We start from the raw sequence: 22,811 nt of genomic DNA, 5'->3' as shown, positions 1-22,811 counted from the left end.
AGCGTGGCTGGCCAATCAGCGCCCGCTCTCGCCGCCCCCGGCGCGCGCGGGCCCAGCCCCGCCCCGCGCGGGCGGTGACTCCCGCCCTGCCCCGCGTGCGCATCGCGTCGCGCCTGCGCGCCGGTCGGGCCTCGCCCCCCTCAGCGAAGGCACCGAGCGGCACAGGCTAGCAGCGCCGGCCCTGCCTCCGCCCTCCCGGCATCGCTCCGCGCCCTTTCCCTGCCCCCGTCCTACGCGGGTCTGGCCTCGCCGCCGCACAGGCCTATCGGCGACCCGGCCCGCTCCGCGCCACTGCGCCTGCGCCAGGCCCCGGTGTCCGCCCCTTGAGCGCGCGGCCTCGGTGCGCCTGCGCCGCGCCACGGGCCGCGGGGGCAGCCACCGCCTGGTCACGTGGGGGCTGCGCTGCAGCAGGCGATTGGCAGCAGACGCGCGCGGTAAGGGGGCGGGGTGGGAGGGGGGTGCGACCCGGAGTTGCCATGGAAACGGGGCCTGTAGCTGCCAAGGGGATGGGGACCGTGAGGATGGGGGTGGGGGGGTGACCGTGCCGGTGCTGCACTGGGGACTGAGTCTTGCTTTCCGCCGGCGTGGGCTCACCACAGAGTTGGGAGGAGGAGCGCTCAGCGCCGAGCACCGGGCAGGGGGAGGGTGAGGGATCTTTGCTGTCCAGGGTAAAATGAGTGTAAACCTGAGGGTTTCATAGCATGATCCATGTGCTGACTGTTGCTGGATGAAGCTATCCCCCCTCTCTCGTCCTCTCTGCAGCTCTCTTTGTTTTAGCGGTTAAATTAGTCTCTTGAATCAACTCTGATTCAGTGGGAAACAAATCACTTTCTCTGTAGGTAGGCTTTTCTGTCGGATGGAACCGTCAATCCAATTGATTTTTCCTATATATGATCCATGGTTTTGAGAACGTATGGTAACGTAGGAAGGAAAACAGCATCGTCCTTTCAACAGCTCTTAGGTTATGTGAGTGTTAATGCCGTGCTTTGCCTTGAATTTCAGAAACACGAACCCATTTAGCAGAACTGGCTCAGCTAACGGATGGGCTGGCAGCAAAATTCCTGGACTCTGCTCCACGGGAAGGTGACCTCTAGGGAAGTGGTGTGTTGGTAACACACTGTTTATTTTGCTCTGTAGCACAGCCATGCGTGTGTGCTGGCTCGTGGGGAAGGAGAAATGCAGTCAGCGAGTGAAACTGCCACACTTGGAAGCAGTGGTAATTGGGCGTGGCCCAGAGACTGGGATAACTGATAAGAAGTGTTCACGGCAGCAAGGTAAGGTGGCTTAGCCCAAATCCTGCTTTCCACATGCAGCAGCAAACGAACTTACCTCCTTCCTCTGTGTGGTCCGTAGGGTTGCCTGGTTCTTGAAGTCATCAAGCTTTTTCAGTAAGCACTTAGGGAGATCTCTGGGTCCTGAAAAATCAGAGACACCCAAAGACAGGACGTTCACCTTCATAAACTAAAGCACTGAATCTCAGCGTGAGTTCCCAGGCCCACAATTCTGTTCCACTGCCTGCTTTGTGGGTGGCACTTCTCCCTAGTATTCCACCAGCTGATTTTTGGTATGACTTGTTATTCTATACATAAAATAACATGCTTTTGGAGAATATATGAAAGTACCTGTGATCTGTAAAATACGGCATATCTTCCCTGCCTTATTTTTCATCCCTCTGGACACAGTCCTGCTGCATGCCTTATTGTCACAGAGAGCTGGTAAGGACATGTAGAAGACCTCCAAACATTCCACTTTCTTCTGAAGTAATTTTGCTGGTCATGGTGTGGCTCTGTGTATGGGCTGGTTCTGTTTTACCTGTGGTTCTGGGAGGAGATGAGGCAGAAGTGCTCTTTGCATACATTCACAGCAGTCAGCTTCAGAAGGAAGCAGACCTTCAAACAGAGGAGTATTTTCTGCACTGGGGGGGTTCATCAGAGATTTTTTTAATTTACACTGTTTTGTGACACTTTGTTCTTTCTCTTTTGCCAGTTCAGTTAAAAGCAGATTGTAACAAGGGATATGTCACAGTTAAGCAGGTATGTCTTTATGCGTGGATATACAATATTTATGATACTTACTGGGGTGATTGTTGTACTTAACTCCACAAATGCTCCAGCTGATGATTCTGATCACTGATCGCTGGATCTGAAGGACCTGGAGCTGTTTTATCACCAAAGGAGAGCGCAGCAAGTGGTCCTCATAAGTGATCTTTTTCTTTGTGCACCTCAGTGACAGACTGCACTATTCCTTCCAGATATGTGCCAGTCTAAAGACAGACAGACTTGCAGCATCAGGGAATGCTACTGTGAATCCTCCATCAGTTCTTCCAGGTGCTGCATTTGGGAGATTTTGGAGTCCTTCCCCTAAACTTGCTTATCTGCCTCCTGAGCCTTAAACTTCTCAAGCTGAGGCAGCCCTTCATTTGAGGTTGAAATTCTTGTGTTGGTGGAACCACACAGTTGTGAAAGGTTTTTGTTTTGATGGTTGATAAGAGCCAAAGACATGGTTACAAGGGATAGGATGGATGTGAGACAGCACTAAAGGCATTCTCATGTTACCAGCTGGATGGATGCAGGGCCACTCCCTCACACTTACGAGGCCCAGCATCATTCTTGTGAAGCAAGCAGGTACTGCTGTGAAGAAGCTATAGAAATTCTTTGTGACAGAATTTAACAGTCACAGGAGGGATCTGGTTTCCCAAAGCCTGCTTCAGGCATAAACATTAACCAAAAGCATTTTTCTGAAGAGTCCCAGTTTTCCTAGGGTCACCCTCACAATGGGGCGAAATCCATCTATCAGGCAGTCGCTGTAGGTTGCCCACACCATGTGTGATTGGACTAAAATAATTTGTTAAAACCACTGTCACTGCTCAGAAATAGTTGCTGCTGTGGGATGTGTGGCACGAGTCCTGCTGTAACTCTGTTGTCAGCTTTGCAGACCTGCAGGCTCCCTGTGACACCACATCCCTGAGGCTGTGTGCTGACAGCTGTGAGTGTAAGACTGGCCATAGACAGCTGGACTTCCCTGGTCCTCTAGAGCGGGTTGATGTGGGCAGGGGGGCAGTGAACACAAAATGCATTTGCTGTCCAGGATGGTGAGTGGTATTCCAGAAGAACGGGGTGGAAGTTGGCGATTCCACTTAAAACATCCTTTGCTACTGTTTTTTCCTTTTTCTGTCTACCGAAGATAGGGGTCAACCCAAGTAGTGTTGATCTTGTGAATATTGGCAAGGATGAAGTGGTGAAAATGAAGCCAGGCCAAGTTCTGCATATTGTGAATAATCTTTACCCCTACACGGTGCAATTTGCGGAAGAGTCAGGGAAAACTGTTACAGAAGTGGAAGAGAAAACAGAAACCCACAAGATGCCACACGAGGACTCCTGTGAGGTTGATGATGCAGAGCTTGTGCCCAGAAAAACAATGAAGATGGAGGTGATGGATACACAAGGCAGTTCTGCAAATCCCAAGCTAAGCACTACCAGTGTATCTCCACATGAAGGAACCTCAAGCAAAAAGGCAAATGTATTGTATTAGTACTGATTATATAGTGCTGATTGTTCTGGGGTTGTCTCCTCCATGAGGACTGACTTTGATCTTTTACTTTTGTGGATTCTAGTGGTGGGGAGGTGTCTTTGGTGAACACGGATCCTCAGAGCATACAGAGCGTGTAAGCTGATCTGTGCTGATGCAAGGACTGCGCTCCTGGCATCATCCAGGCCCTGAGACAGTTACTTGGGACCCCTTCTAACCCGAGCTGAGGGTTGGGTGTGTGTGAGGAAGCTTGCTTGTAGCAAGTGAGGATTTAGTTTCTGGTTTCTGTTGCAGTTTCTTCTAGAAGGACAGTCCACGTGAACTCTCTTTAGCTGGAGTCACCCAAGGATACTGTCCTGGCTCTTGCTGTCTAAAAGCAAACACACAGAGAATAGAACAACTTGAGACTTTTTTGTTTTGTTTGTTTTTAATTGTGTGGGGTTTTTTTCCCCCTCCTGCTTTGTTCATTCCTTTCAGTAAAACCATTTTTACATTAATGAATGTAACCAGCTAGAATCATTTGAAAGGGAGTTTTTAGCCCTGTGAACACGGGCAAAATAAAAGACTGCTTAATGCATTTGGAACCAGTGTACTTGCTGGAGGAGAAGGCACAGAAATGAAACCCCTCAGGACGAAATATCAGTCTCAGGTTGCAGTGGGTTAACCACTTACCTCATTCGTGGATTTGGGCTAGTTACACTGGGGCCAGATCTGTGGAATGAGCCGGCAGATAAGATGATTCACACTGTGTCTCTGCCAGCACTATAATAATGTTTGAACATCTTCCTCTATACAAATATGCTGAGGGTCATCATTGATAATGCTTGTAAAGTGATCTCAACACATAAAGCATCTGTTTTGAAAGAGGTGCACTCGAGGCAGCCCTTCTATTAAGTGTTCAGTAACCAAGTGAAGAGAGCTGCTACTGTTGGCTTGATCTTCCCCTGCCTTTTTTTGTTTGTTCTACAAGCCACTGCACAATACAAAAAAATCAGTACATCTAAGAGTAGGGCCACACACCACAACTACTTTATTCTGCACAGAGCAGTGTGGGATAGGACAGTTAATGGAGATCTTTGTACTTCTTGTGGCCCTGGTGATCCCTGAAGCAGAGGGCCTTGTGCCATGATATGTGCATACAGATTATTAAATTCAAACAGAATTAGAGCTCCCTGATGTTATATTTCCAACATTTGAAAGATTTAACTTTTCAGCTTCACGGTATCTTGTTAAAAGTTTTCAAATGTAGCTTTTTGGGGGCAGTTGGAGTAGATATGTTGGTATTTTATGGAAGGGAAATAGCTGTCATTCAGCTGTTGTTTTACTGTTACATACTAATGAATGTTTCTAACTGAATCCTTTAAAATATATAATCGGATGCTTAATTGCCTTATAATTTATTTTTTTCCTTTTGTGCTGTAGGAACATCTAGGACACTGGAATCAGGGTCTAAAGAGCTCCATGCAAGATCCAAAATTGCAGGTAAGGGTTGTACACTTGTACTTTACAGTAGTTCCTGTCTAGCAAAGCTAAATGAGCTTGATTATTCCTTCAGCTTACTTTTACAATCTGGTTAACCAGTGGAGTGTTGCATGAGGGCTGAATTGTACTTGCATCTCTCTCTGTAATAAAATTAATTGGGGATGATTTTGCAGATTGCAGATTACTGATTTTACAGAGTGTCATTATCTTAATTATCTTTGAGCTCTCTATACTATCAGATTTGGCCAACAGATGTCAAAAAGGTTGGTGGAAGAGCAGGTGAGCCATGCAGTTGCTTTGTTTCCTCAGGGAAACCAACTAAAATGGGGTTGTGGCTTGAAGCAAGTCATGGAGGTTCCCGTTTTCCTGTAGTCAGCACTGCCTTGTTTCTAAGCATAGTGCAGTTTCCTGGTTTCCAGCAAACTTAACTTTGATACCTTTGTGCCAGGGGACAGGATCTGACCTCTGGCTCCTCCTCCACCTGGTTTCTTTGTGCCAACAGGAATTTTTCTGGGTAATTTCTTTTAATCTTGTGCAGATAAGCAGAGTTATCTGTCCCAGGTGCAGAATCGGGCACTTGCCCTTGTTAAACTTCATACAGTTGGTGATTGCCCATCTCTCTGAATTTGTCAAGGTCTCTCTGCAGGGTCTCTCTGCCCTGGAGGGAGTCGACAGCTTTTCCCAGTTTAGTGTCATCAGCAAACTTACTTAGTATTCCTTCAAGTCCTGCACCCAACTAATTTATGAACATGTTGAAGAGCACAGGGCCTAAGATGGAACCCTGTGGAACCCCACTAGTCACAGGTCACCAGCCTGATGTCACTGCTCTCACTATAACTCTTTATGCCCAACCTGTGAGCCAGTTGCTTGCTTAGCTGATAACTTATCAGAAGGCCCTATTTCTTGACTGATTTATTATTATTTTTATTCGAGTCTGGAGTGTTGAAGTGCATACAGTTGTGGAACTGGATGCTTATTGTCCTGGAATTGCCAGCACTTTCAAATGAGTCTGTCTGTAGGGAATGATAAAGTTACTGAAATTCTTACTTACTTTTTAAACATGAAGCTTAATTTTCATCCCTGAAGTGGAATTTCATACAGCGCTTACCAAAAAAGTGCTTTTTTGACCCAAGATATAAGCATAAAATGTAAGAATAGAAAGCTTTTTCCTTCTATAAAGTATGTGAAGAGGGATGCTGCAACACCACTCCATAATGCATATTATGGAAGAGGGCACTTATCCTGAAGCAACTTAGTTCCAGCAAAAGTCCTCTTTGGATAACATCTCAAAACCCACTAAATATAGTGCTTATAGGATTAATATAGTTAACTTTAAATCAGAAAGTAATCTAGTTGTTTTTTTGCAAGGTTTACAAAGATGAAAAGACTGTGGTCATCAAGGATAAATATCCCAAAGCACGTTACCATTGGCTTATCTTACCATGGGACCCCATTTCCAGCCTGAAGTCAGTCACCAGGGACCATCTTGAACTCCTGGAACATATGCATGCAGTTGGGCAAAAAATGATTGAACAGTGCCCTGCCAGAGAGAGCCTGGAGTTCAGACTGGGTTACCATGCTATCCCCAGTATGAGGTAAGACCTGCAGGAGTCATCAGGTGGAGACCCTGTTCTTCAGTTACACAGATTTGGGGCTCAATCTGTGAGGTGATTTGGTATGGCTAGAGAACAGCTGATCCTCCTGAGCACCACAAACGGCTTGGTGTCCAGGTCCTGTGCAGCACACTGCTGCATACATGCCAATGGGCTACACAGTGTCTTGTGTCCAGTGGGAGATGCCTGTTGGGTTCCTCTGGCAGAGGGCTGGGGCTGTGGGATGCCTGTGGTCCAGCCCCAGCCAGCTCCCAGTGCCAAGTGCGAGGGCATCCCCATCCCAGGGCACCAGTGTGGCATGAGAGACTAACTCTTGGGCCTGTCAAGTCCTGCCTGATACCACGCAAGGATTTGAGTTTTGTGTGTAAGTCCAGATCCCAGAGCATCCAAATGCCTGTAAATATTGCAGTCAGTGCTCCTAAGTTGTTCTCTGGTTCTTGAGTGGACCTTTTGGTCACTGATCAAGTCCCATTCAGTTACTCTACAAAGTTTAAATCTTTGGTTTATTAAAACTACTCTCTGCCTTTCTGGAAACTAGTAGGAATATAGACTGTAGGGAGGGGCCAATGGAATATGCAGGCTAGTGACCTTGATTGTTTAAGTGAAATGCTTGGCAAGAGGTGGTGCTTCCAGAACAGACTGTGTTTCTTCTGTCCCGGGACTGAGGGCCAAGACTGACCCACAAAGCTCTGCTGGATCATCAGTTTGCAACTGATACTACTGCAAAAGAACTTGAAGCGTTAACATTCTTCTCTCATATCTGTTTTTTTTTTTCAGTCAGCTACATTTGCATGTAATCAGCCAGGATTTTGATTCTGTGGCCCTGAAAACCAAAAAGCACTGGAACTCTTTTACTACCGACTATTTCTTAAACTCTCAAGGTAATATTAGAAAAGGTATTTCATAACATGTAATCCTACTTGCAGCTTCTGGCTTTGGGCTTTTTTTCCAAACAAATATGTAAGCCATGCATTTTGTTGCAGAAAGCGAAAGGTTTTATTTGATTTCAGATACCGGGGAGTAGCAGTAGGTAATAGTGCATTTTGTGGCTGGTTTAAATTAGAATGCAGCAATGACATGCTGTGCATGCAAAGCAGTGCACAAAGATTTGCAGTGTCACGTGTTTCATGACGCTATGTGGTCTCAGTACCTCTGGTTTCTTTATTTTTCCCCCAGATGTGATAGAGATGGTAAGAAGCAAGGGAAAAGTGATGGTGAAAGATCATGTGTCTGAACTTCTCAAACTGCCCCTCAGATGCCATCGTTGTAAACAACAGCTGTCCACAATCCCACAGTTAAAGGAACATCTCAGGAAACACTGGCCAAAATGACTTTGCAGAAAATGGTGTCTCAACCTGCCTTTGGATTTCAGGCCAAAACAAAGACTGCGAAATGTAAGTGGAAATGTGTGTTTGTTAACTGGAATGACTAATGTAATTTTGGGAAAAGTAGCCTGGAAACAGCAGCATACTGACTTTGTAATAGCCGAGACAAAAAAACAACCCCCCCTTCAACCAAATAAAAACATAAAGTGATTTCTGAAATTGAAGGTGTGTTTGCAGCTTTGCTGTGGTACAGCCACACTAATCTGTATGTGAGCCAAAAAGTCCGGAAGAAGTGTTTTGTTTCGATTAAAGGATTTATTCTAATTCAGAAGCTGAACTGAGCTCAGATTTAGGTTTCTACTGAGAATGCAGAGAAAAGGGTTTAGAGGTCTTTCTAGTCATGTCTGCTGCCTGTCACTGAAGTTTCTCCTAAGCGATAATGTTGCAGGTGCTGGTGTGACTGACAGAATGTGCTGTCAGTGTAGGGGAAGGAGCATCAGCTATAGCATCCACACTTTGCTGTGCCACTGAATGGCTTGACATTTCAGTGCTGCTGAACTTCCCCTCAGCTATGGAGCAGGCCTTGCCCCTCACCAGGGTGCAGGATAGCCACTGCTCAGGCTTTAAGTGGGGCAGACAATGTCTTTCTTGTACAAAGATGTATTTAAGCATTTTTATATAAAAATACATGCATAATAGGAAATGATCAGCTTTACTGCTCCCCAGAGTAATAAACTATCAAGGTTTGCAGTTGCTTGTCTGCATACATTGAGTTTGGTACAGAAATTGTGTAGTTTAATCCTGCTCTGTTTCTCCCTATCAGAATTTTGGTGAGCCTCTAATCATTTGATTATTTTCAAGATGTGAATTTGCAGAGAGGTACTAATAAATTAGTACAGCAGAGCAGTACTAATAAAAATCTGTTTCTGGGTCCAGAACTGGTGTGTACAGTTCAATTTCATCCTAAGCCCAGCTCTGACTTAAGTAAGATGCCTTCTGGGTGAAATGGCTTTCAGTAAAAGAGCACGCAGAGCTTTTGCTACACAAGGAAAATGCTGCTTCTAACTCTTGATAACGCATTTTGCGGGAAGAGGGTGTCCTCTTCTTCCGTCCCCCCATGCAGCTGCATGTTGCTATACACACTTCAATGGGCAAATAGTAAACTTGTTGCTGCTGGAAAAGAACAAAGACATTCCTGTCATGGAACTGTCCCCAGAAATGGGTTCTTTCACCTGGTGTGCAAGGAACCCGAGTTTATTTCATGCCAGCGCAGAGATGGGTGCTGGGTGGTGAATCCGCAGAGCCAGCACACTCAGTTACAGCCAAGCAGTGTGTTTGTATTTTCAAAATACCAAAGTCTGGAGTTACCCAATTTCTAAATGCATGCCCACTCTATAGCTATTGGACAATCTTTTGCCTGCTTCAATTTTAAGGTAGAAAGCATTTCAAATTTATTGTGCATGTTCAGTAGGTAGCCGTTTTCATTTGGACGTGGGTAACCTAAGCTTTAGAGGCGTGGCTTTCACATTATAATGAACTAAGTTCATCTAAAGGACCCATTTTTAGCTGATTTAGCTAAGTTCAGTAAAACTTACTGAACATTGCCAAGTGCAGTGTCCAGTATCTAATTCAAGATCTCTGTTTGTGATATCTCTTTACTTGTTTCAAACTATTCTGCAACACCTTGCTGTTTCCCACTTTTCTGGGTCTTTAAAATATTTATTGTTCTCTTATGAATCACTCTGCAAGATCTCTTCTTAAACCATTCATCTTTCACCAGAATGGGGTACAGTAAGTGTGAGGGGTTGGCTCTGGCCTAATTTCAAACACCAGTCACACTTAAGCTTTTGCTGACATTATTAATAATATGCCTTAATTTAGAAAGCAAAACTTTAAGAGAGTAAGAAACAATAACAAAAGCACTGCCAGTCTGTGGATTCACTCTTTATACAAACTAGGGCTTCAACTGGCCCCAGAGATGAAGTAGTGCTGATGTTTTGCAATGGAAACTATTTTGGACCAAGACCAGTTGCAAATGCTTGAGAACCACGATCCTCCTCATGGCAGACACAGGCCAGAAGGAAAAGCCACAAGATTCACAGTTAAATGCAGCTGGAGCCACAAGGGTCAGCTCATGTCTGTGACTCAGGGCAGCCTCAGGGCCATGAGGGAAACAAAAGCAGCATTTGTAGACATTGGCACAGGTTACTTCATGTGGCTTTGCAGGGAAGCTATGGCCTTCCCACATCCTCTCATGCACAGCTGGTAAGCCCATACAGGAGACTGAGAGCAACCAAAAAGACATCTTTGTTGGAAAGAGAACTTCAGAATAGCAACATAACCTTAATACTCATCAGCCTGTAAGACATGGCAGTGGTGGACTGAAACTGTGCCCAAGATACTTTGGAGTGTATTTTGCAGGTGAAGATTCAGCTGGAGGACTATGCCATGCTGTTCTGGTGTCAGTGTCCAATTACTGATAAGGAGAGAGATGATGAGATGAAGTTTGAAGAATTTCTGCTGTCCTTGTTGCCCACCAGTCCTATTTATCCATGTACTCTTATGGAAAAACCTCAGCTCTTGTGGTAGAAAGGGGCCATGGCACTTTGCATGTGTCTCCCCATCCATGAAGGTTATGTTACATGTAGCATCACTGAGATTATGCTAGCTTAGATGTCACACGTTATCTTATCTCGTAAAGTTACTAAATGTGTAGTCACAGTACTTGACAACAGCCTGAAGTCATCCCCACACCACCCAGACAGGCCACATAACTCAGAACAGCTGGAAACAAGAGGGACTCCAATGCTTCACCCTGACACAGGAGTGTTTTACCACTCCACTCGAACAAGCCCAAGCCAGCATAACACACAGGGCCCAAGACCAAATGGCCATCCTGATACAGGGCACAAACCCACTGATCTGCAGCACTGGATGTGCTAATGCCGTGCAGTAAGAACACAGGTCACTACTTTGTCATTAAATACCTCCAGCAGACACGAAGTGCCTTGGTTTTGCTGGCATTTTTCCATAGCACCTGAAACGGCCTGCATTGAACACAGCAGCTGTTGGGCCAAAAGTAACTCAGAGGGGGCTGCTACCACTGAAAGGTTTTCCAGCCTTGCCCTCTTCCTCTGCTCCCAGAATTGCTGCTGTTACTGCTTGCATCAGATTACAGAAGTATTCTTGGGTGAAACCTAACTCTCAGGTACGAGACCAGTTTCCAGATGACACAGTTCTGCAATGGTGCACAGCATTATCAGGGTACAGCTGCTGATCTGTCAGTGCCATACAGCAGCATTAGTCCGTCTTCTTTAAACTCAGATAATTAGCTAGGTAATTATGAGGTAGTATTACCCATCAGAGCATGACACTGACACCTCCTGCCCTGCTTTTATTCATGTTTTCTTCTGCCTAAGATTTCCCTGGTGTGAACGAGCACCGTTTCAGGACAGCAATGGCTGTTGGCACTGCAGGGTTCACTCTGATGTAACAAAGCAATATTGATGAAAAACTGGTATTAGCAACATCCAGCTTCAGCAGAGAAAACAGTTAATTTGTGTAGCAACTACAACAGTTTGCTATTGGTACAGACTTACTGGTGAGATCTAGAGCAGGCTGAAGTGCTTAAAATGTGGCCTGTCATCACGGCATGTACTCCCATCCATGGGAGGGAGTGATGGCAGAGAAAACAGCCCATTCTGGTGGGATTGCTTCATCCAGAAGGGAGGGAACAGTGGTGGGAGATGTTGGATTCGGCCAGCAGCACTCAGAGCTGCACACCCTTTTGCTCCCCAGCTTCACAAACCACCTCTGCAGTGAGATGTGAGTGGCTGTCCCCATGAGTGTGACACCATAGAGGTCACAGTCACAGCCGCATCAGGTGGAGGGACCCTTCACTTGCACAGCCCTAAGAACAGGACAGGACAACAACAAGCCAGGACAACAACAGTTTCTGTAAAGATATAATGAACTTATATGAAAATTTACAGTTCAGAGTTCACAGGGATTCCTTGGCTTTTAGTTACTGCAGAAGATGCAGTTTCCACTGTAGATTTTTACTGAATTTTGGTGGAGTAAGTATGTCTGGATCTGAAAGGCAAATGGAACAAGTGTCAGAACGGGGGGGTAACAGCAGTACAGGTTCTTCAAGAGCTGTCAACTACTTATTTCACTTTTCTTTACCTCAAAGGACACTGAGAAATCTCTCAAGATCTATCATTTCCCTTTAGTGACTGATCACCAGCCTGCACAGAGGAGTGCCGCCAGCAGAGCTGCTTACACAAGAAAATCTCTGGGGCACATCAATCCCCTCTCAGTTATTGTTACTGTTCAGAAAGAAGAAGCAACGAGCAGTGTCACAAAGCAGAACTCCATTCATTCACCTGTCACTGGGCAATCACATACAACAGCCAGCTCTCTCTGTTTGGCGTGAATAAGAGCCACAAGGTTTTTTCTGGAGCCAGCCCTGGCAAGTGGCAACAGGCAACTCACATCTAGAGGTTCATTAGAGGATTTCCCCAGGCAATTCCAGGACTAGCAGGGGAAGAGACTGTAGGACTAGTGGGGAAGAGGGAAGACAGGGTAGTTGGGACCCTTGCTAGGTCTCTCAGCCCTAATTTTGCATTAACTGCAAGAACTTCAAGATGGCAAAGTGACATGACAGGCTGTAGCCTGCCCTGGTCAAGACCCTGGCCTGACTGCCAAAGCCAGATAGAAAAATTCAGCAGGTAAGTTACAAGAAGAATTATTTAACACATTCCTTAAGAAATCAGATTTTCGATTCCCATGAAACAGACTGACATTACACACACAGGAACCAGGAGCACAACTGAGACAGGACAGTACACCATAAAGAAAAGCAAGAAACGCCTACAGCTGAATAACTGGTACAACTGCTGGCAGGTAGCAATGGTTGGAGAGCCTCAAAGCCCACTAACCTCACTGACATTTCACATCCACACCTAACTCAGAGCCTCAACTAACCTTGTACAACAGGAGGCATCATCCTCTTCTGCTGGTAGGCAGCCATAATGCTGTTTGCAGTTGAATTGGGTCCCAAGACCTGTAATAAGAAGCAATAGCCATGTTCCAACCTGAACTAAGCAAGGCTAAAAGCAGGGATACCCTCAAAGGAAATTCTGCTGTTAGTGTCCAAAAGCAGAAGCACCTGCCTGCAGGAGACCTCAGAGTACAATGTAACCAGGACTGTGTGATCAAGTCCAGTAATATCTCAGAAAAGTTAACATAGAGGAAGAAAGAAAACTGCTTTCGCACAGCTCTGAAGGACACAGAACCCTTATCCCAGCACCGACTGCTTCACAGCCCTGTAAATGTCATGACTTGGCAGTACTAATTTCATTACAGCACCATCAATATTTAAAGTTCTTTTGGGAGCCTCAATTCCCTGTCATACAGAAAAGTGTTAATCTGTCTTTACGAGTCCTGCTGATCAGCAGTTATGGAGAAGATGTTGGGGAACATCTTGTGTTCACTGTGAATGCTCAGAAATCACTTATTAGAAATAAAGACTTTTACTCTGGAAGGGAACTAACTACAGTCCTAGTGATTTCCTTATTCTGCATTAAGCTGAAGCTTAGAAACCTGACATTAGCCTTCTTTTTGCAATATACTCCTTATGATATACTGGTTCAGACTAAACTGACTGGTCTGGTAGCTTTTCACTTCACAACACCAGGTTGAACAACCACTACTCTTGTACATAAAAGCTATGTTAACACTTCTACCATTAGGCCTAAAAGAGAAAACAGTGTTCCCATGTTCTACAAATGGCTTAAAATAAAGTTTACAAAAAGAAGTCACCACTAGGACAAGGTAACACAAGCCTCAGGATGTCCAAAGTGGCATTCAGTGCAAGGACACAGTAGGCTATACCTGTTGTACACATCTAGTGTGTACTGACTTGGCAGATACTGCACAGAATGTCTACTGAACCTCTACAGAAAAAAAAAGCAAACCAGATTTTGAAAGCCAGGGAAGGATTCTGGACTCTTGCTGAGTAATACAAAATACTGGTAAACACTTGGTATTGTATAGCAGGTGTGATAGGTATTGTGGATGAGCACAGACCAGGTCGACAGAGCTCTGATGCAGGTCTGGAGTCCAGATTTCTGGGACTGAGGTCTCCATCAACTGCAAAACCTCTTCCAGGACTTGCTGCAGTGCCCCAGCTTGTTCATCATAACCAAAGAGCACAAGCTGCTTCAGAAGGATGTGTATATCTCCTGCAGGAGGGAAGAGAAGCACAAGCAATAGCAATTAACGCAAGTATGCTAAATAAACAGCTGCATTTCTTTGCTATCAGTGCATAGGAAGGAGAGTGGCAACTCAGAGCTCGTTCTGTCCCTATCCAGCCCCCACAGTGCTGGAGTACAAAAGTAAGACAAACCTGTAGCGAAACAGACAAGGCCTTGCTTCTCTGCTCCCAAATTTCAAATGCAGGGAGCTCACACTATCACATGTTCTTCCAACCACAGAGCCAGAGGAACTATACCAAAGTTCAACACAGATAGTTGTACGGACCAGGCAACTTTTCCTTCCAACACACACAATAAGAAAAAGACGGGGCACAGTGCCTCAGCTGTCCTCACAAGCAGAGTGGATTAAGACCACCAAGTGTCCTACCCTTCACAGACTCAACAGCACGAACGTTTTCTCCCAGGACTTCCAGAAGGGCAATATCTTCAAAAGGACTCCCCTCCTTCAAGCTGTATTTCTTACGCTCTGCCTTGCGCCGATTCTTTGAGGATCGCCTGAAAAGGAGTGCACTCAGTTACAGGATGCACAACAGGACTGGCTGTTAACAGGGTAAGTCTGAAGGAACATCAACAGTGTGCATGAGACTTGTTATTCAAGTCCTTACTCTCTACAGTGACAGGGGACTGTGTGTAAACTTCAGCACTGTGACAAAGTTTTCAGCGCTACTCAACCCATATCCTTTGTGGTCTGAAACACCAGACAGGAGTCAAACTGTTTCTCTACCACAAAAAAGACTGCTCTGTGTTCCAGCAAGGTTAAAGCATGACCTTAAGCACAAAGCAGTAGTCACTATCAGGCAAAGATGAGCTCCACTCGAAACACTGGTGCCAGGGTTGGCACTTGTGTGTGCACATTTTAATTTTTGCTGTCTCCAGAGCCTCTTACTCATTATCACAGGAAAGCAACTTAATTCATAGGCCAGACTTAGCTGTATATTGTTCCCAAGTGATCAGCACACTCTGGCACAGGTGTGCTGAATACTAAGGCCGCATTCTCTTTCTCTTTACATCTGGTCCACAAAAAAAAAAAAGTTCCCTAAGAAGCCCGCAATTTTTACACAACTGTATTTTTCTACATTTCAGCTGGGAATTCAGAAGTGGTCCCACAGACTACACCAGCCTGTAACACCCCACACCCCACACTGCAGCCCATATTTTTAAGAGCACTCAAATACAACGCAGACGCCCGCTGTGGGAAGACATCGGTATGGGATTTAGCAGCAACCCCCACACACCAAGTGCAGAACCAGGGACAAAGAACACAAGTCATGCGCACAAGCTGTTAATGTTTGAGAGGCTCTGCCTGTAATCTGTGTCAAGCTTTCTACAGCCAGCTATTTTGGCAACATCCCAACACCCACAGAGCCAGATCCTGCCCAGAGTCTGTGCTCACAGCTCCTCTGCTGGGCACTCGGTTGCACTAGTAGCTTCTGGCATTTTCTGCTCTTTCCCTTCCAATAGGAGTTAAAATAACTATGAAATGCATGTAATTAAAGCAGCTTCAAGGCACACACAGCTGCAAGGAGGAGCATTCTAAGCACGAGCAAGCTGACCTGCCAAATGCTGATGCCAGAATAGTCACTACCTAATTTGGAGGCAGATACCTACGCTGATATCCTTGAATTGCTGTGTGAATATCTGCTGTTCATGTCACTGGCTGTCACAATACTGCTGGTTTCAGAGAAAAGCTCCAATTCTGGGCAATTTGGCATGTCATAATCTGCAAAACACGGTAACAACTGTCACAGTATGGAAAAAGATCAGAGTTATTTCAAGCTATCTCTCTGGGTGATCAATGTAGTTTGCTGGGCAGATTCATTCTACCTGCTGGTGTTCTGGAGCATTATGGCTCTCAATCCCACTCAGCCAGCACACGAGAAGAAACAGCAATTGTGAGAACAACACTGCTCCTCTTCCCTGGTGGGGATAGTGATACTGAACAGCAAAATCAGAGGGATGGCAATCTCAGTGCAGCAGATCTGCACCAGGACAAAGCATTCTGCTTTCAGAAAAATCCCCTGAGCCTGTGTGAGCTGGCAGGTGAATATGGCTACAGGTACTCAGCACAAAGGACGTGCAGAGCACTGTCTCACCCAGCCAAGATGGCACTGTGGAGACAACGCTGTGTTATTCTGAAGAGCTTTCAGGTGCGTTTTGATCCCATGAAAGCTGTTACACAAGATAGCACTGAAAATACAGAATAAGGAAGGCAAAACAACCACACTCCAAGTACGGTATGAGCAGGGTGTGAGGAGAGCGCTGTTCTACTGCTGGAGATGCTACTGGAGCTGGGGGAGAGCACAGCTCTACCAGAGCAAAAGGAAACCACAAAGAAAAAGATGATCATAGTTACTTATGCAGGATAAAGTCATATGCACTTCAATACCAACCCTGCAGGCTCTCACAGGCCTTCTCCTTCAGCTCTCGGACCACTTGCAGGCGACTCTTATAGCGAAGAAATGCTGTTTTCTGAGAATCTAGGAAGATCAGCTGATTTTTCTGAGCTGCTCATTGAGAAAATCGAACATCAACATTTGTGCAACAGAAACAGAAAAGCATTTTTTACACAAGCACAGTCCTCAAGAAGCTCAGAAGTCAGGTACAGAGCACACAAAAGGACTCAAGTAGAAGAAAATTCAAAGCTTATAATACAGGAGACCACCAAACAAGATACCCTTGGATGTGGAATGAATTAACCTGCCATACAAGTGTTTTCTAGCAGAGTCTTGTTTCTGATACACAAAGACCAGAAAGTTCTGTGGCTTAAGTCTCTTTCCATTAATTAGATTTAAACTAAAGAAAAAAAATTCAACTAATAAATTCCATAATCTGAGAAGAAGAACAACGAATAATGGTAACAAAACATCCTCCCTGGATGGGAGAATACAGCTACCAACTATTTTTTTTCCTCAGAACTCCTCAAAACTTATAGCTGCTACCCATTTTCCTAGTTCGTAGCCCTGCTGCCACGTGTGCTCTGGAACCAGGACTGTCCTGCTTGTTCATGGACATGCACACACAGACACCTTTTCAGTTTGTGACTGTGAGCTCTGGAAAAGCTTAAAAGGAGCCTGACTAAGTTAAAGAGAGCCCATGACACTGTAGGGCTTCGATATGCATTGAGCAGAGCCAAACGCAGCTAATTGAGATGCATCAGTTAGGTGGAAGCAAAGCTTCCACACAGCTTCCAGTACTGGAGTGCTGTGACTTCCCAGTAAAGACCTTCTTTAGCCTCTATAGCACAGAGATCAGATTTTTGCAGTTTCACCTTCCAGAATAGCAGGTTTCAAGTTGGTCTCCAAGATATCCAGTCTACCATACTTGTGAATCTAGATTAGGGAAAGGAAAGAATGTATTATTTAAGGATCTAACCCAGATCACATCCCTTTGTTCTTGGACTCTAAACAAGTACTTCCTTTCCACAACAATTCTTGTGCTCTGAAATGTCTTACCAGCCTTAAAGCCTCTTCCCAAAGAGCCCCTTCTAAGAGCAGGAGAACAGCCTCTTCATAGTCCTAGAAGGAAAGAGCAACCATGGGCTGCTACTGATGCTAGTAATACACATTCAGGTAGCAGCTATTCAGATGCATACTTCTGTGCAGCAGCATCACAGTCAAGACAGGAAAACACTACTATGCCAGGTACTTTGAAGTGTTGACATAAAAAAGCCAAACAAGCAAACAAAAACCACAAACCCACCACAGCTATGTTACTCCTCCCACAGTAAGGGGAAACCCCTCTAGAACTCTGTCTTCCTTAGTCCAGCCCTCATGCTTCAGCTGTCTGAGACAAAAGGTTTTCATATCAAAGCATGGGCAGCTTCCTGAGTGGAAAAGCTCAGGGACACAGTGTTTATCCCCACCCTGCTCACTGCATCACCTGGACCTGCTCTGCCCTCCCCAGGGAGCCCATGGCACAGACTGTTTTGCTGTCAGCATGCACGGAGTCACATATGGTGCAGGAGAACAGAGAAAACACAGATGGTGTATCTATCTGACAGAGGGTATTACTGGGGCACAGACACGAGGGTGATATGTTACCTGAGAGTACTGTTCCAGGAGTATGGCTGCCTCTGCATGCCTTCTCTGTTCAACTAGTTTTCCTACAAGAAAAGGTGGAGTTTCAGCTTTTCAGAAACAGCTAGATTTTGTGCCACAAAACTACAAAGCAGAGGAAAATCCCACTCACTGAAGCACTTCCTATCTGCTCACACACACACTCAATCGCTAAATTACAGCTGTAATTTAAGAAGGGCACCAGAAAAAAGTATTAAAGGCAAGACATGAAGGATTCAAAAAAAGCAAATACTGCAGTATCCAACTGTGGAAGACTCCACTCCCAGAAGCCATATTCCCACTGTGTTAAGCGAGCCCTTCATAAACTCGACCTCTGGGTAAGGCTAAAGTCAGGACAGTGCTCCATTTCTCTTGCTGCAATATATGCCAGGTCCACAGCACATCTCACACATGCAGTCTGAGATGCACTAGTGAGCACAAATTCTGAGACCAGCTACCTTTTTCTCCTGCATCAGGACAGCACAGAGTTTTACATGTACCACGTGGTCCTAGCTGCTAGCAGGCTTTAAGGGGAAAACATTAAAATGCAGCTCTGAATTAATCCAATAGCTTTCAAGATCTGTGATTAGGCACAGTACTTGCATCAGTGATATCCAGAGGCCTCAGTAATGTCACACACTTCAGAGCATGTCTATTCCCTGAGGTTAACCAAGGAGGCAATTTGGAAGAGCAGTTTAGCAACCAGTTGCAAGGAAACCACGCAAGAAGCAGTCAGCATGGGGCAGCCAAGGCCACAGCTAGCTTGGCAACTCCTGGGTGCCTACCAACATAGCCCCAACACATTTAGGTTCTTTTGAGAAACAAAGGTGATTGCACAAATCCTTGGGAAGCAGGGGATCTTTGTTCTCATTTAAAAAAAATGCTGCTGAATACTGAGCGTTTCACTGAATTTTAGAAAAAAACAAAATGAACCATAAATAACAACAGCCACTTCTGCTCTGCACACTTCCATCTCCTCAAGGCCTACCTGCCATGCTCCGTGCCAGACTGGACAGCTTATCCTGTGTGTAACCAAGCCGTGATGCCATGCACAGGGCTTGCTGCCAGCTGCCACTGCTCTGAAAAGCATCAAGTGCTTTGGCAAAGATGCCAGCACGAGCAAATACCAACGCAGCCTGTTCATACAGCTGCTTCTGAATCAAGTACTCCCCATATGCATCGCTGATATCCTGCAAGAAGAAAAATAAAAAGTTAGCTGTAAAGCTGTAGCAGTCCTCTGTTAGTAAATATTAAGGGCCCATCAACAAAAGCCTACTACCCCCTCCTCCAAGGGGTTTCCAGGCACAATGTTTCTACCTCATTTCAAACTTTTTATTAAGCCAAAGGCTGATGATCAGCACATGGAGACATTTCGCAGGGCCAAAGCAAGTGACGTGGGGAGGTACCTAACTCTCCAAACCAAAGGCCGGGTAAACTAGATACTGCAAGAAATCAGACCCTTCTTCCCCACTCACATGAGCAGTTTTTGTCAGAATGTCTCTCTGAACCAACTTACTTCAGGAGGCAAACATTGGCACAAGGGAACAAGCAAGCCCTGCACTTCTAGGCACAGGCTACTTGAAGCTCACTAGCTCCATAAGGAAGGGGCAGGTGGATTTGACTTGAGGAATACGAAAAGAATAATAGAAGACTCCCAATGAATCACTCAGGAACAGATGTCCCTCATGAGTAAAGAGTCCTTTCTGCTTTCACTGTGTTGCATATAGACCAAGTTTCTATATTTCCCCTCTTACTCAATCTACTCCTTTTACAAAGGCTTCTGTGTTGTGTATTTACAATAGCTAAATAAAACTATATTAAATGCATTTACATTTTATCTCAGCCTTGGGCAAGCTAAAGTTCTTCAGTATTACCGAAACCAACAAGGGACACAACATAGTACAAAACAGCACAGCTGCAAGTGTCCCAAGCTCTATAGCACTTTTCAGAACAGTTTAAAGATAACAAAGCATCTCCACGCAATCTGCAAGCCAGACAGAAATCAAGACAGGAAGAAGTCTTTCTGTGGTAATGGAAGTTCATCAGCACACCACAAGATAGTGCAGCACAAGAAACAGGAATTCCACGTGCTCTCTGGGTCACGGGACCAAAGAAATAACAGCCAGTCCTTCAATGACCAGGCCCCATAGGGTTAGTCCTAATAGTCATTCCAGCTATCATCTCAGAGGAGCGTCTCAGACAACACTGGAACAGCAATCACCTGCAGAACCTGCACACAAGCAGCTGCTGTTTCATTCCTGCCCTCATGCAAAGTGCTGAGGACATGCAAACACCTGAATAAGAGATTGAAAAGCATGGACGCTGCAGTGTCACATGCTTACACACCTTGTACTCCTGAGTGCTAGAGGGGTACAGCTTCAAGGCCTCACCATAGAGATTCTGATCCTTCACCAAGTTCAGAAATTCAGAGAAGTGTTCAGGACCTGCAGAAATAATGTACTTTTCATAAAAATAAAAGAGAAAGCACACAGCCCTCACAGCTTTCCCAGACAGTCTGGGTTCATTACATCAAGAAGCAACTAGAGGTGCTTGGGTGGAAGAGCAAAAAAGCACCTGTTCTACTACTGTAAAATCAGGGTGTTCACTTCCTTGAGGTTTGCTCCGCTTTTGCCACAGATACCAACTGGGCACAAGTCACTTAAGCAGGAACAAAACAAAACTTATGCTTCATGATCACTCCCTGCACCAAGCTACCATTCAAAAAGCATGCAGCAGAAGTTCACCATGCATTACGAGGAGGGAAGATGACCTTGTGCAATCCTTCTCTTTCTTCAGCTATTTTACCCAAAAGGCTATCCAAAATTAAAATGTTACACTGAAGAAATTCTCCTTAGGACACCTACCACATTTGCTGAGGTGCCCAAGAGCTTTTGTGTATCTCTTCAAGTGTCTGTCTATTGTATATCGCTGATAATTGGTTTCCATTTTCTGGAGGGTATTTAAGAAGGGCAAGTATTCTTTTGGGTCCTGCAAAGAATAGTAAGAACTGCAGTTGAGCTAATATGCTAAAATCCTTATTTGCCGCCATCCTTACCAAGAAAGAGTCCCATATTTGAAAATATGTAATACCCTAAAAAAAGGCTTTTTTTTTTCTTTCCAAATGTAAGTAATTTCAGAGATCAATTCTGTATATGTACTCTTGCCAGGAATTATTAACTTAAATTACCTGCCTCCCACATAGACTTTGGCAGTATCTAAAAGCTGGTGACATTTAAATTTCAAGGCTGTTTTGTCATATCAGATATTAGTTGCTATTAGATATTATCATGTATAAATTTGCAGCCATAAAGCTGATCGATGTCCCCCACACCAAAGGTCATAAAACCCATTAACATGAATAGGGTGTTCTAACTGATGGACAGCAGCCTTTACTGTAACATTAGGAAACTCTGCAGATCCTGATGGGCATTTCCACTCAGAGACTTCACATTAAACCTTTGTGAAGATACACACTGCTATCATAAGCACCACTAAATAAGCAAGAATGGCAAGAGTACAGAGCTGGGAATGGAAGGCATGCAGTCACAACACTTCAGACACCAGTCCCTCCCTTCCCCAGAGGTATTTTGCCCCACTGCTCTAGAAGAACACCATTTCATCTTGAGTACAAGATTCCAAAGCTGTGCTCAAGAAGTACTAAGGGATGTAGAGATGTGACAGCTTCTGAGCACCACCCCAAGCACACATAGGACTTCTGAGCAACTGGAATCCTGCCTGGGTAGAGAGCCATTACTAACAGAATATGCACTCTCATCTACAGACTCCAAAGAACCTTTGAGAAAGCAAAAAATTAGTTCCTTCGCTGGAACTATAAGCAAAGACCTTTTGAGACTTCTCTGCCACCATGATGACTAAATCAAAGTCATATGTCCCCAAGGAATACTCATACAATTCGTTGACATCCACAAGGAAAAGCAGGTACTTCAGTGCTTCTTCTGCACTCACGGCTTTGATATCTGGAGTAACGCTTTCTGTAACAAGATAAAGAAGCTATGATATGATCTGTTACACCACCAGCAGTGGAACCCTGATGTGAAGGAAGGATGCATCCTCAAGCACAACCCTGATATCAGACAGGGACCCTCAAACTAACAGCTTATTCTGTCTTGCAGAAGGGGTTACTTTGCCTTTCCTGGGCAACTTCAAGAACCATCCCAAGCACAGTAAATTCTTAAATGTGCAACTGTGACAACTTAGAAGCATCAGCACAAAATAAGGGTTTCCCAGCCTGAGACACTAGGACCCAGAATAGGAACTCCCTATCCCATGCTTGGAGAACTAGAGTTCCAACTGGAAACCAAGAACAGGTCCAACTCTGGGGTATCTGCTGACAAACCTAGATAAAAGGATGAGCTCAGGGCATGTACAGGAGCATATCTTAGCTGATATGCTGCTGTACCTAAACACACAGAAGTTTCAAGTACATTTGTTTTCTGGCTGACTCCATAAACAGTCACCTTCAAACAATTTTCTGGGTGAGCCATGCTAACAGATGAAAGTGTTGAGGAA

General features: G+C 45.0%; 3 protein-coding genes across 6 annotated transcripts in view; 2 read left to right on the top strand and 1 right to left on the bottom strand.

Moving 5' to 3' along the window:
* Positions 1 to 106: 106 nt before the first annotated feature.
* APTX (aprataxin) lies at positions 107 to 8,168 on the top strand. 4 transcript variants are annotated; one of them, XM_027748080.2, is made up of 8 exons: positions 107 to 434; positions 1,138 to 1,274; positions 1,987 to 2,033; positions 3,184 to 3,519; positions 4,951 to 5,010; positions 6,379 to 6,605; positions 7,401 to 7,504; positions 7,800 to 8,168. In XM_027748080.2, exons 2-8 carry the CDS (start codon positions 1,145 to 1,147, stop codon positions 7,952 to 7,954), a joined length of 1,059 nt encoding a protein of 352 aa, XP_027603881.1. In that variant the 5' UTR covers positions 107 to 434; positions 1,138 to 1,144; the 3' UTR covers positions 7,955 to 8,168. The 4 variants fall into 4 exon arrangements, with proteins under 4 accessions (XP_027603881.1, XP_027603880.1, XP_027603883.1 ...); XM_027748079.2 differs by having other exon boundaries at positions 108 to 434; positions 3,184 to 3,513; XM_027748082.2 differs by lacking the exon at positions 107 to 434 and adding an exon at positions 551 to 645.
* Positions 8,169 to 8,968: 800 nt separating this feature from the next.
* LOC114002201 (actin-like protein 7A) lies at positions 8,969 to 13,796 on the top strand. The gene is given in 4 exon segments (XM_039386334.1): positions 8,969 to 10,156; positions 10,158 to 10,280; positions 10,336 to 10,463; positions 10,466 to 13,796. Coding segments are annotated over 4 exon segments (570 nt in total). The 5' UTR covers positions 8,969 to 9,950; the 3' UTR covers positions 10,579 to 13,796.
* ELP1 (elongator acetyltransferase complex subunit 1) overlaps positions 11,897 to 22,811 on the bottom strand; it is a 31,002-nt gene continuing 20,087 nt past the window's right edge. The window contains exons 24-36 of the mRNA XM_027748076.2: positions 22,125 to 22,273; positions 21,146 to 21,269; positions 20,628 to 20,725; positions 19,270 to 19,471; positions 18,267 to 18,328; positions 17,679 to 17,741; positions 17,495 to 17,555; positions 16,617 to 16,730; positions 15,835 to 15,946; positions 14,594 to 14,721; positions 14,039 to 14,193; positions 12,935 to 13,013; positions 11,897 to 12,040 (exon numbers count right to left, since the gene is read on the bottom strand). Of these exons, the coding sequence (XP_027603877.2) occupies positions 11,973 to 12,040; positions 12,935 to 13,013; positions 14,039 to 14,193; positions 14,594 to 14,721; positions 15,835 to 15,946; positions 16,617 to 16,730; positions 17,495 to 17,555; positions 17,679 to 17,741; positions 18,267 to 18,328; positions 19,270 to 19,471; positions 20,628 to 20,725; positions 21,146 to 21,269; positions 22,125 to 22,273 (1,415 nt within the window). The 3' untranslated portion in view covers positions 11,897 to 11,972. The remainder of the gene's footprint in view (positions 12,041 to 12,934; positions 13,014 to 14,038; positions 14,194 to 14,593; positions 14,722 to 15,834; positions 15,947 to 16,616; positions 16,731 to 17,494; positions 17,556 to 17,678; positions 17,742 to 18,266; positions 18,329 to 19,269; positions 19,472 to 20,627; positions 20,726 to 21,145; positions 21,270 to 22,124; positions 22,274 to 22,811) is intronic.

The sequence above is a fragment of the Pipra filicauda genome, unplaced genomic scaffold (genome assembly GCF_003945595.2).
Source record: "Pipra filicauda isolate LSUMZ 115617 unplaced genomic scaffold, ASM394559v2 scaffold11_size5308982_pilon, whole genome shotgun sequence".
Taxonomy (NCBI): domain Eukaryota; kingdom Metazoa; phylum Chordata; class Aves; order Passeriformes; family Pipridae; genus Pipra; species Pipra filicauda.
Note: the sequence above shows the minus strand (reverse complement) of the source record. Positions and strands in the feature narration are given on the sequence as shown.

Excerpts from the sequence above, each read along its gene's own strand:
- APTX (XM_027748080.2), top strand. The coding sequence starts at position 1,145 with ATGCGTGTGTGCTGGCTCGTGGGGAAGGAGAAATGCAGTCAGCGAGTG. Across the intron at positions 5,011-6,378 it reads TGCAAGATCCAAAATTGCAG|GTTTACAAAGATGAAAAGAC; the intron begins GTAAGGGTTGTA and ends TTTTTTTGCAAG. Across the intron at positions 7,505-7,799 it reads CTATTTCTTAAACTCTCAAG|ATGTGATAGAGATGGTAAGA; the intron begins GTAATATTAGAA and ends TTTTTCCCCCAG.